This window comes from Motacilla alba, chromosome 18 (assembly GCF_015832195.1).
Source record: "Motacilla alba alba isolate MOTALB_02 chromosome 18, Motacilla_alba_V1.0_pri, whole genome shotgun sequence".
Lineage (NCBI taxonomy): Eukaryota > Metazoa > Chordata > Aves > Passeriformes > Motacillidae > Motacilla > Motacilla alba.
The window spans coordinates 8,506,153-8,519,515 of NC_052033.1; the positions used below are offsets into that span (position 1 = coordinate 8,506,153).

Below are 13,363 nucleotides of genomic sequence, written 5' to 3' on the forward strand. Positions count from 1 at the left end.
AATTTAGAAGCATTTCCAAAAATGTTTTTGACTTATCTGGACTCCAAATTAACAAAACAATGCTGTTACAGACTAGGATGATGATTTGCATTTCAAAATTCATCCTCTGAAAACTCATTTTCTCCTGCCTTTACCTGCCAAGAATCACATTCAGAAAGTCTGTGTTTGCTCTGAAGAAGTTGCTGACAGCACCAGAACCTAAACCAGAGTATTTTCCTGTGTTTGCAAAACTGTTCTAGGTGATAATGATATCATTAACTCTCACAGGGACAAACAAGAATCCTAAACCCTACTTTTGGAAGGGTACAGCAAGAACTTGGGCTGCATTACCTTTTCCAGTCACGTTTTCTTCCCTAAGAGGTGCATGAAGAAGAAGTGATCCATGTTTATCACAGTGGATCTACACCTCTGCGTGGTGCTGCAGAAGAGCAGCCAGGCCGTGTGGTCACTTCCTTGCTACAAAACTACTGCATGCAGAAGGCACTTTGCTGGCTGTGATTTAATCTGAAATATGTGTTTTCTTGGACAAGTTATTTTTCAACGTGTTTTTTTACATATGTCACCTTCCCTTTTCCAAGTGGAGATAAGACAACAGCCAAACTATCAACTGCTCTGCGTACCCCAGCTGGCTCAGCTCCTGCTCTGAATGCAGAACTGCAGAACTCTGAGCGCAAGATTTAACATAATTTATTTGCACACTGAGTTCTCCTATTACAGAAGTCTGTTGTATGAGCTGTATTTGTGTTTACATCACAGGGATGTCAGCTTACCCATCTGGTAAATCGTTATCGAATAACCGACTGCAATCCACAACTTGTCCTCCTGTGCCTATTCGGTCTCTGGACTGAAGACTGACTATTAGGATAATAAAAGAGTTATTAAAGATGTGGCATCGGAATGCAAATTGTGGTTACATTTGAAAGAGAATTGGTACAACTTGGAGGACTAAGCTGAGACATGTTTGGGATATTTTTTCCTTCTCACAAATCAAAGATGTTTGCAAAGGAATTCTGTTTTCATACATGGAATTCTCTACATCTTACTTCAAAAAAGCTACCTTAAGGAATATGAGCGCATGTTAAGGCAGAAAAGGAAGTGAATTGTGAAACTGCAATTAATTTTGTGTGTTGAGATGGACTGTGAAACTCAACTGGTGGCAGTGGGGTGCCACCTCACACACAGCTGGGACAGGGGCAACAGCAGAAGCCTGAAGAGGAAGAGCTAAAATAAGGAATTCCTCCCTGGTTTTGACTCCTTCTCACGTATTTTGTGTACCCATGGGTTTCAACACACACACAGACACACAAACACAAAGCCAGGCAGAATATAACTGCTAGAAGCACTCCAGATTTGGTTTATTGGCTGCTTTCTAACACCAGCACTAAGAAGTCAAATGCAACTCACACAAAGCAGCCTGAAAAGCCCTTGCTCACCCTCACCAAAACTGCTTCACTTTTAATTTTTTTTTTTTTTTACATAATTCACTGTAATGGGTATTTGTGCCTGAAGCTTTTGTACTGCAATTATGAAAACAAAGATTTTTTTAGGCTGCTTTTGTTCCCAATATCACAGTTCGAAAGTGTCCAATCTGATAATTTATGACACTTGTGTTCCTGTGGGGTTGGGGTGGTTTTTTGATGTTTTGTTATGCCTTTAACAATAAAACAATTGCTTAAAAAGCTAAATACGTGCTGTGGTCCACATTTCTTGAGGTGGCATTAATGCACCTCTGGACAACTGTCTTCAAGTCCTATTTATATGCAGTGAAATGATCTTACAGACCTTAACCTGGATGCAACCAAATTTTGTAAAGATCAGAAAGTTAAAAAAGCTGGAGCAGAACTGGCAGATTTTGCCTGAGTCCCCAAATTTTCAACAACAACATGTTTTCAAGCTTAGAACTTAACAGACCAACCCAGGGAGCCATGGAGTACCTGCTGCATTCCTAATCCACATTAAACCCTCATCGGCCATGAACTCTAACATTACAAAACAACTTTAGAGGGAAAGACACCTTCAAATTCAACCAAACCAGGATCTCACAAGGTGTATTTATTCTGCCACAACCCCACACACTACAAGTTCACACCACTTCAGGTAGGCAAGGTTTGGCAAGCAAAACACACAGGCAAAAGTTAATATAAACAAAGGCAATTACCTCCCCTTTGCCTACAAGAGGAGCAAAATTTGTGCACAGCTTCATTTTGTATTTTTTTCTGCACTGCCACATCAGAAATAAAGTAGTGGCACAGAAGAGCTGCAAGATTAAGACACAATTCAGGTGCCCCTGGATCCATTGCTGAAAATGCCCCCTTTTCTTCCTCTCTTTGAAGACACCCAGATCCCCTTGGTCCCTGTACCAAGGCATACCCACTGGGTACTCGATTTACAAGATTATCATCTACTGAAGGCATCAATTAGGTTTTAATATTGGTTTGCAATACTGCATGGTCTCTTAATTTAAGAAAGTTTATAACTGGAAGAACTGAGAGTATATTTATAACTTATTCTGCCTTTTAGTTATTTTTAATCCAGATTTCCCTACCATCTAACTACTGCAGTGGAATTATCTAGTTTTACCCAGGCTCATTCATCCACTCAATATAGTTGCATTAGTGAAGAAAGATTAAAATATAAGAAGATTAATAATGACAACTTAAATTTAAAAAAAGACAGGAGTCTCTGGAATCTTACCAAGGACGCATTAAATTAAAACAGAACCATGACTGAGTAAACTTGACCTTTCTGATGATATCAACAGAAAACAGAACACAGATTTGCTCTGAGTCTCTGCTGTAACCTGACAAGGTGGTTTTCTGTAGGTTCAGTGCACAATCTAACAGCTCCTGGTGTCAGGGGCAGCCCCAGCAGCATCCCAGGAGAGTCAGAGCTGCTTTGGCTGCACCACTTCTCACAGGCACATCAGCTAAAGCCAGCCTGGCAGTCCAGTCTGTGCCCACACTGCTGACTACTTCTCCCTGACCAGTCCTCTGACCAGTTCTCTCTGAAGTCTTTGTCATTGCACACTGCAATGCATTTGCCACAGGCCTCCCAGACCTTTCTGCTTTGGGAAGGGGTTTCTGGGTTGTTTTTTTTCCCCTTTATTGAATGGCAGCACTCCCCAGCGAAGCTGACCAGGATGTGAGTTCATACTCTGGAGGGCAGCATGAGAGCACAGTCCCTGCTCTGTGCTGTGCAGCTCCCACCCAGCACACCCTGAACCTGCTCTCCTGTGCACCCAGCTCAGCCTCCCCTCCAAGGGCACCCACAAACAAAGCTGCACACACAGGGATGCTCCGGGGACCAGGACGCTGGAGCAAAGCCAGCAAACAAACCAAACCCACAACAAAACACACCCCAGAGAAGTGACTGATTCATCCTTTACTCTTCTGTGCACGCTCATGTGGAAAATTTAATTGAGAACAGCCTGAAGGGTCAGCAAGGCACTTACAAATCCACACTTCTACCATCATTTCACTCTCCTGGGCCACCACACTCTGATCTTAATGCAAGCACATGCAGATCAGACAGAGACAGATGATTAAAGTAACACCAAGAGGTAAAGTCACAGGTGTTATTCAACAGAGGGAGGCAAACAAACACGCTTATTTGCTGACTAATATTTCAGAGGTGTTCCCTGGCTGACAGAAGTGCTGGATATAAGTTCAACTAGAAATTGAACATAAAACTCAGCAAAAAAATTCACTTTTCTTTCCCTCATGTCCAAATAGTCTCATTAACATCTTGCTGTATAAACAAAGAACTTCCTAATCCTGACCAACTTTTGACTTACGTGACCTATTAGAAATGCTGAGAACTGAGAAGGGACCAAAGAACTGAGAATGCACCAAAAAGAGAGTGTTTATGAAGTCTTTTGTGGATACTTGCTTTTCAATTTGCCAGCTTCTTTTTAATTCTGAAGTTATTTAAAGTTCATGAGTTCACAGAATGACAAAGCACAGTTACTGAGGTTGCTGACAGACTTGTTAATAAGCCATGAAAACACAAAATTAATTGATCAAGTCATCCCAGACAGCAATTTTATTTGCTTTTAAGCCCAAAACGTAACGGAAGCACAGCCTTGCTGGAGCTCTCAATGGCCAAGAATTTTGTAGTCAGTTTTTCAGAGACAGCTCACACTCAAACTGGCACCATTCTTTACAGTGAAATTAAAAACTTTCTAAATTTTTATTATTACCTATGGTCTTATTTGCCCCAACATTTATTATAATGTTTTGGTTTGGGGTTTTTTAGGTGGTTTGAGCATTTTGGTTTGGTTTTTTTGTTGTATTTGTTTGTTTCTTTGTTTAGTTTTGTGGGTTTTTTGTTTGGGTTTTTTTTTTAAGTCTCTACCTAAATAATTCCAGCCTGAGGTCCAAATGGCTCTGGCAGTAGACAGGAGAATTCAATATAGAAAACTGACATCTAGAAGAGTTATTTCTATGGCTACTGTAGAAACTAAAGATAAAAAGAGAATAAAAGATAAAAACCTTTACTCACCTACTATCTGTCCTCTAACAGTATCGTTGTCATTTGGCCCAAGCTTGCAGAGATCCAACCTCTGATCTACAAAATGAGAGCACAAAGTGTAAATCATACAACAAAACAAAACACCATCACAAACCACCTGGAATATAAAAGCTTTATAAAACCCAGAAAAGCCCAATTAAGTGTCATTTTTCAAAAGCCATGCAGGCTTGGGCTGAAAGAGAAGAAACCTGTCCTTAGCTTACTTACAACCAGTGTCTTTAAGGCGGTTGATTGCGTTTGAGAGAAGTCTCACACAACCCAGAAAACCAGCTCCCTGCTTTTTATGAATTTTCTTGTGATTCCACACGCTGATCGTTATTGAATCCGACTTCCCAATGTATCTGAAAAATGTGGAACAAACAGTGCTGTCAGTGGCACTTACTGAACACTTTGATGATGCATCAGAAACCACCTTGGGGGGAAGAAAGATCATCAACCACTACATTAAAAATTTAACACACACTGTAATGGCAAGAGAGAGCAAGTCATCTGCAGGTAAGGTGTACACTGCACTTCAATGGAAGCATGTCTCATGGAGGAGCTCACTTGAATACAAACTGCTCTGAAAGCCTGATTTGGGAAGGGGGAATTCATGTGAACTCAAATCTGTTCAAACAGCAACACGAGCAGGCTGCGGGCTGGCTCTCCACCACAGCTCTCTGAGCAGCCACAAACATGCTCAGCCCCATGCCCCAGCCCAGCCTGTCCCAAGGGGACAATGCTCATGGCATCTCAGCAGTGTCTGGGGGCAGCAGGAGCAGGGACAGCAGCCCCAGTGCAGGGTGGGAGCCAGGAGCTCTTTGGGGCTGCTCCTGCAAGCCCCAGGAATGCAGGGAGCCCCAGCGCTGTCAGGCCAAGCCATCACACAGCTGCAGGTACCCCAGCCCAGGGAGGCTGATTTACCCTCAGAAATGCGTGTCTGGGACACACATGACACCTTACAGCCACACAACCAGGCCACACGGGGCTTGCCTGGGATGTGCCACGTTCCCCTCCTGCCCAGGACTCTCCTCGCAGCATTGCCACGGACATGCTCGGCAAAACCTGGATCTGTGTGCACTGCCTTGGGGAAACCTGGACACTGCAGGCTGGTTTACTTCTGCTCTTTTTGTTTGAAGCTTTGTTCTTCAGAGGCAATTACTTTGCGAGCTTGTTTTTGTTTTCAAAACTTTCAGAGGACAGTTTCAAAACACTCAAGATAAATCAGTGATTGCCAACACTGAATTATTACGGCTGTTTCAAGTTGAGGGAAATGAATTGGTAACTATGGCTTAGATCCCAAGAATTGCTTGTAGTTCTCTCTTCCCAGACCACAAATTCTGGCCTTAGTTTAGTTCCAAGTGCTTCTTTTTTGTTTGTTTTTGAACAAAAACTGTCAACCAATGTCTAAATCCATCTCCCCGTTGACGGTGGCTTTACTGGCTTTTAAACATCTTAATATTTTCATAAGGACAGAAATGATACTGTCAAGGTTGGCAAACCAAATAATTGAACTAACTGGCATGGCTTAAAATTACAGCTGTGATCAGGTTAACACTTCTCCCATTTTTCCTTTTTCAAAAAGCAGAACTTGTACAACTTCTTTTTCCCACCTGCAGACAGCAACTGACCCAAGAAGTAGAAGACAGAAAAACCACATGGTTAAAAGTAACCACTGCACATTTACACAAAACCAAAAACAAACCCAAACAAAACACAAACTTCACATCAAAAAGCCCCAAAATTTTTTGAACAGTAAACTGATTATATAACATAGGTCAGATTTTTGGCCTTACAACCTTGACAATGCCAATTTTGCATAAATAAACAAGATGAAGATGGGTAATCACGTGCACAGTTGCAGTCTACAATGCTTTATGTACTTAAAATAAATTCTTATGAAAACAATTTAGGTGCACTTAAAAATAAAGACTTATCATGACCTGTCTTGAATTTTCCAGTTTTCCTTGTTGCTTTAAAAAAGTCAAAGGTATATGGTTAAACACAATTTCATAACAGAACAGTTTGAATAATATGTAGAACAGCTGAATATACAACACAGTTTCCAAGAATTCCTGTAATGTTTCAGGGTGAGGTTCTCAGGGTTGGGATGAACAGTCACCATCCACACCAAGCAGGTGGGAACTCCACATTCTACTGTAATCTGCTCTTGATTTTTGTACCCAAAAGCCTGGGCTGGTTCATACTTTAAAAGGAAATAAGCAAGACAAGCTGCGTTTTTCCAAATAAAAATGTCTATTTTTTAATACAGGAAAAAAATAAATAGTTAAATAACATCTACTTGGCTTTACAGCAAAATGTTTCATCTGCATCTCTGCATCATTTCAGGCATAAAAACCCATGGCTGTATTTAGAGAGTGACAGTAGGATGAGCTGACACTTCCAATTCATATGGTGGATAAGTTACATTTGTTTTACATCATCTGGCAATAAAGTTCCAACATAAAAGCCTGAGCTAGGAATTTTATTTTTTTATTAAAACACAACCCGCCACATATAGTGGGATAACTCTCCCTTCCTCCTTGTAATTAAAGTTCTTGGAGCTTATATTTCTTTTTTTCCTCTATCCTATCAGCAATATCTATTCCACAGCTTCAGTACTCCAACAGAGATAATGGGATTAGTATTAGTGGATACATAGAAATTCAATTGCATGGACATTTTGTTGACTTTCATATTTTCTGAACCTTTACAATTAAGACTCTGGTTAAGAACTGCATGTTCAGAAATCTTAATTTCCCTACTCTTAGCACTTCTACCTCCAAGACAAAAAAATCAAATTCATGCCTTACTAGAAACCTCTAAATTATTTAAATAAAAATTTAGAACACGGGGACAATTGTTATTTTGTCTGTCACTGAGGAAGGTCTGGAATCAAGTGACTTTTCATCCCCATGGCATTACATACACTTTCCCTGAAGAGTTCACCTCGCTGAGAAATGTGGAATGAAGAAAGTGGAAAAAAATACTCCTGAAAAAACACACCTCTTCCTGATCACAAGCCAGACATACTCCCTCCAGAAAGAGAGAAAAATGCAGCATCACGAGGTATGAACTCAGGTTTGGAAGCCAGGAATTCCCTATTTCTAATCCATGCTGTCACACAGACTGTTTTTATGACCTGGACGGATTACTTGGGTTTTTTTCTCCATTTTCCCATTTCTGACTTTTTTTCTAATATAATCTCAGTGTTCTGCTTTGAGCTACCAACTGCTTTCAGACTGGGGAGAAGAGGGTGTGAAGAGACAGAATGAAAAATAGCACCCTAACTTTTTCTCTCCCATCTTCATTCACTTCCTTCCTGGCATTTCCCATCTGTGCAGCAACTGAAGGGTGTTGGAGCCTCTGGGATGGTCCCCAGGACCTGCCAGGGCTGTGGCTGAGGCAGCAATGGGGCAGGGACACACGGTACTCACTGGCTGCTGCAAAGGGCATCAGCTTCATCCAAGGGGCTCAAGCACCACGTGGAGAAGGAAAAGGAGTTGCACGGAGCTGTTGGATGGCTCTGTAAGAGCTCATCTAGGATGGGACTGTCTAAAGCAGCACTAGGCAGAGCTGCTGCCTTCTCTCCCTGACAAAAATCCAGGATCCTTAGCATTAACTGGACAAAATAGAGTCAGAGGATTGGGGGAGAAAAGTGATTCTGCCAGGGCAGTGCAGCAGCCTGAGGATGTGAAGGCACCAGAGAGCAGCAGAGCTGCAGGAGGAGGTTTTGGGAAGAGGAAAAGTTATTTGTGGGAGTTGGGTAAGGTTCCATTGCAAAGAGACCACAAAGGAAAAGAGTCCATGTGGGAGCCTGGGGGTGAGGACTTGAGGGGCACAGACTAAAGCTGGGACCAGGAGCAGGTTTTGGTGGAGATCATGGCACAAACACCTCTCAGAGAGAAAGAGGGGATGGGACCTGCTGTGCCTTAAGGGGCTGCTGGGGAGGCTGGGGCAGACTGGGCAGGGCAATGTGGGAGAGGTCTGGCTACCACAGGAGGGAAGAAAGGGGAAGGAAGAGAAAAAGGGGATTTAAGTTCCTGAACTGCTGGTTTAGGTAGTTTAGTTCTGAATGCAAGAAGTCTGTAAATGTGTCAAGTCTGGTTATTCAAAAGCTCTGAGGAAAGGCCTGAACAATAGGGAAAACAAAAACAAGACTGAAATAAGGAAGGGGAATACATCCAGGGCAAGCATGGTATTTTACTGACATTAAACTACATCCAGACAGCAACTATTTGGCAATTTCTTTCTGGAAAGTCTCCCAGATTTCCCCTCTCTACACACACACCCATCTAGGCTGAAGAATCCAAGCAGCTAATTCAACCACTTCCTTTTCACACTAAGATCTGAATTAAGAACCACATAAGGCAGAAGCCAACTCCTTTTTGCTCTTTAGAACACTGCAGAAGTCCTTCTAAAAAATTCTTATACTACAGAATATCTACTTATGCTGAATCAGGTTAGCAAGCCACAAAATTCTCTTGGAATTAGCAACTTAATTCAGACATTACTGCATAAATATATTACAACAGCTCCCTCTGACTGTGCCATTTGCATCTGCCACCATATGGTACATGAAAAAATTATCTTAATATCTGGTGCAGATGAAAAGCTGAGACCTGACACTGAGTATATTATACAGTAAAAAATTACTTGACAATAACAGCCAGGCAGTGAGTTGTTGTACCAAAGAGATTTAATCTTTTACTGCTGTTTTAAATAGGAAGTGAAGATAATGTCACTGATGTTTATAAATGGAAATACATTTCCCTAGAGTAAGGAATAACAGGTGACACTATAAAAGGGTTAAATTATTAGGAAGAAAATTTGGAGAGTGAAAGGATTGTTTTCTAATAACAAGGCCTGACACCACACTGAATTTTACTTTGAATTAGAAATACTGGATATACTTCTGTCATCAGGGAATTCAACAGCCAGAATCAAACAAAGTAGTTTTCCCTAGAGGACAAGACTTTATATTGAAAATAATACACTAATTCAACAAAATAAATATTTTTAAGGGAAGTTCTCTGAACAAGAAAAAAACAAACCACCACCCACAAAAAATACTTCACACCGGTCTAAATTCCATTGGACAATCCAGCAAGAGATGCTTCCAATCTGCTCAAGCAAAACATTCTGCCAGAACCCCCCTTTTTCTCTCTGCTTTTTATAATATGTTGTGAATTACAATCACAGCCTTGGAAAGACAATACAGTATCCAGATACATGGCTTGTTCTATAAAACAACCTAAAAATACCTTCTCATCATCCTTCCTTAAAGTTACAACCAGAAAGGAATTTTTTCTGAAGATTTTACAGGTTTTTTCCATTACTCTTGTCGCGTATCAACATCCTCCCTCATTTCCCACGTCCTCTGCTTCTTTTCTCCAGAAGGGAATCAAATCATCAGCCCAGGGAGCACTGAGCATCCTTGAGAGCCACTCCAGACAACTCCACTGTCCCACAGCACTTCAAAGTGGCCAGTACTGGGGCAGCCACAGGGAACCAGTGACTTCCCCAGAGAATTCTGACATCTTCCACACAGAATCTCAGAGTGCCAAACGATGCCCACCCTCCTCCCACAGGAGAGTCTCTTCCCCAGCTGCACAAAGGTTACAGAAGGATTTGCACTCAGCCATGCTGGCAGCATTTCCCACCTTCTATCCCTGGAAAGCTGTGCATTAATGCTCACTAACAGACCCACCTAACTAAAAAACAATCAAAGTCTGTGCTTGGTTTCAGGGATTTCTCCTTAGCTCTACTCTGATCCTTGGAGAGGACATGCAAAGGCAAAGGTCTGAAACCTCCATTCTGTATAAATCAATATTTTGATAGGTTTAGTACCATTAGTTAGTGCCATTAAAAAACCAAGTTAACTTAGAATTCTTTCAACTGAAAAGAGAGCCATTTGCTACACATGAACTTGAAACTTGTTTTGCATCCATTTCTCTAATGAATATGAATTACAGTCTCACATGCAGAATCTAAGCTTGAACTGGGTTTGGATAATAAAATCATAATATTATTATTTCACTAAACTGCCATGATACTTTGTTAAGCAGTGAAGAAAATGTTCTGTATCCTGCACTAACACACTATGAACAACGACTTCACATATTTAGTCTTGGATATTCAAATAAGGAGTAGATCAAGACATTACTTTAAACCAGGCCTTTCATATTCTGCTGTGAGACTCATCAAGCTGCTTTTCTTCACTGGGAAAAAGAGGGACAGGAAGTTGTCTGTGTACCAATACCAATCTGCTGCAGGTTTGGTGACAGCCAAAGTTAACATAAATATGTTCAAATATGTTCAATATGTTTCTAATAATAGAGGACAGGGAACGGAGCCATGGGGGAAAAGTCAAGAGATCAGAACAGGAGAATACAATGATGCAAAACAGTTAATTTCTCTTCCCCATCCTTCATCCCAAGGAAAAAGATAAAGAATAAAAGACAAGGAAAATAAAGCATGCACAGAGACCTACATAAAAATCAAAGCTTTAATAACTTATATTGTACAGAAATATTCTATGCTTTAGAAAGAGAGGAAAACCATGACATATATGTGCCATACTGATTCTACTGCTCAAAAGCACCAAAAGGTGCTCAAGTGATGATAACAATAATTCAGAGTGAGAAGAACATTTGGGACAGAAAATGACAGAAAGGAGAGAAAACTGAACAAAAGGCACACAGAGAAAAAGATACTGTAGCACCACAACCAACAAAAATTGCATCAAGAGAAGAGCAGTTTGAGGGAAATGCTGTCAATTACTTGCTTCACTTTAACATGAAAATACCACAATAAAACAACAGTGTAGTCCATGAAGCATGCTGCAGACATCAGCACCAGAAAAACAAGTGCAGTGTTTAAATTTTGAGGTAAATGAGAAAGTGGAATTTTGCCGGGTGGACTTTTCACTCAAACTAATAAACTCTGGGATACTTTCCAAGCTGTACATAGGACAGGATAAAGAACATCTGACATTGTCTGTGTAATTTAGAGGATTTCACTTCAAACCTTTGGTTATCACTGTTACCACCTACAGGTCATAATGCTGATTCCATTTGGGATCAAGTGTATTCTTCACAGTATCTGTAGAATGGCATTGGCCAGATCCATCCACCACAACCTTAGCAAAGGGATCAGGAAGTCCTACAAGGAGGAAAAGAAAAAAAAGCTACCAAGTGGATCAGGATGCTTTGAAGTCCTTTATCATTGCTCAATTATTTAATCTTTCATTCGAAGATTGATTTGCCTTTTATTCATAAATAAGACCCCTACTTTATGAATGGGAATAACATTAAGTATTAAGCACAGAAAATGGGTAAATTAGCAATTTATTTCATTGATATGGACTGAGAAAAAGTTGTGTAAGTCAAACGCATTGGGGGAAAAATCAAAACACCTTAATCTTCCTAATTTAGGTTTGGGTAAATTCTCAGTATACAAAGAAGCAAAAGGCAGAGCAAACAGAGTTACATTCTTTATATGCTTAAGATCAAATCACAATTTTGGCTCATATTGGTGTAACAGAGAATTGTCTCTAACAGGTTATTTTTGCTTTTAGGATCCACTTGGTGTACTGCTGGCTTTGTGCTCTGTTTGCTGCCAGCTCAGTACCTAAGAAACACTGAACACAGGTTCATCTGAACACCAAAAATCAGTGTAAAGATGGTGCTGAACTCCAGATTCAGGGGTGGAAAAGCAGCAGGAGCAGAGCAACCCACGATCAGCACCTCCTGCTGAACTGACACCAGGGGATGGTCCCACCCCTGATTCCCCAGGTCCTGCCCCTTTCCCCTCACACTCATTCCTCCCCTCATCGAGTGCTGTGAGCCAGCTGGAGGAGCCAAGGTGGGGAAACACTCATCACATCTGCTGAGATGCAATTTTGTCCCAGCTGCATTTCAGGTGACTCAGCCAGAGCTGGTCAGGCAGCAGCAGGCTCAGGACAAGTGTCACAGAAAGCACGTGGGGACAAGGGAGTGGGACCTTGGGACATCTGTGCTCCAGCATCACACATTGCACTTCCTGAAGGATTTTTTCAGGCACGATCAAACTGTTAAACAGCCAAGAACGTGCAATCAATACAGAAATTCAGATATAAGCAATGTTTTATAAGTATCTCAAATCACAGCACAATTCTGGATCACTGCCTCTTCTACTTCTTTCTAAAGCTCAGGTCTGCTCTTCCAAATTCCTCCTGCTCCTCACCTATAAAGGTGGGAGGTGGCAGGCAGGTGATCTGTGCATGCAGAACACAGACAATAGCATTCCTTTCTGTCTTCTTCATCTACTTCTTAGCGCTTCTTTCAAAACACTATTAAAATTAATTAAAATATAATTTCAGAGTACGTTGGTGTTATGAGGTGGTTATTAATAATTAAGAAGCACATCTGTTTGCTCGACAAAAGGTTCTTGGATGAAGAACGACTTAATAAATATATGACACTAAATTTGAAAAACATGTAATTTGCCTGAGTGGGTATATTTGTTTCCCACTCCCATAAAAACAGACAGAGTGTGTCAGTGTTTTAATTATCATTATGATTCTGTGATGAGTGTCATGTAAGACAAAAACAGAAGCCCTGAAATAAAACATCAAAGCCTTCAGCCCCCTTACTGCAAATATCTTAATATAATGATCATATGCAAACATTGGACTATAGAACTTGCATAACATTTATTCCATCTATAAATAAATGTATAAAACTATAACAGCTACTTACGGAAAAAGTCCTTTTTCACCAAGTTTTTTGCACACAGTACTGCAAGAAGAACAGAAATACAAAATTAAGTTACTGATTGCCAACTTTTAAAAAACGTTATTTTACCTGTCCAG

At 40.8% G+C, this 13,363-nt stretch overlaps 1 protein-coding gene across 1 annotated transcript in view; it reads right to left on the bottom strand.

Moving 5' to 3' along the window:
- Window positions 1-13,363, bottom strand: part of SMURF2 (SMAD specific E3 ubiquitin protein ligase 2) — a 59,581-nt gene that overhangs the window by 18,857 nt on the left and 27,361 nt on the right. Inside the window, exons 2-6 of the mRNA XM_038156962.1 lie at window positions 13,251-13,289; window positions 11,565-11,673; window positions 4,738-4,871; window positions 4,501-4,566; window positions 771-855 (exon numbers count right to left, since the gene is read on the bottom strand). Of these exons, the coding sequence (XP_038012890.1) occupies window positions 771-855; window positions 4,501-4,566; window positions 4,738-4,871; window positions 11,565-11,673; window positions 13,251-13,289 (433 nt within the window). The remainder of the gene's footprint in view (window positions 1-770; window positions 856-4,500; window positions 4,567-4,737; window positions 4,872-11,564; window positions 11,674-13,250; window positions 13,290-13,363) is intronic.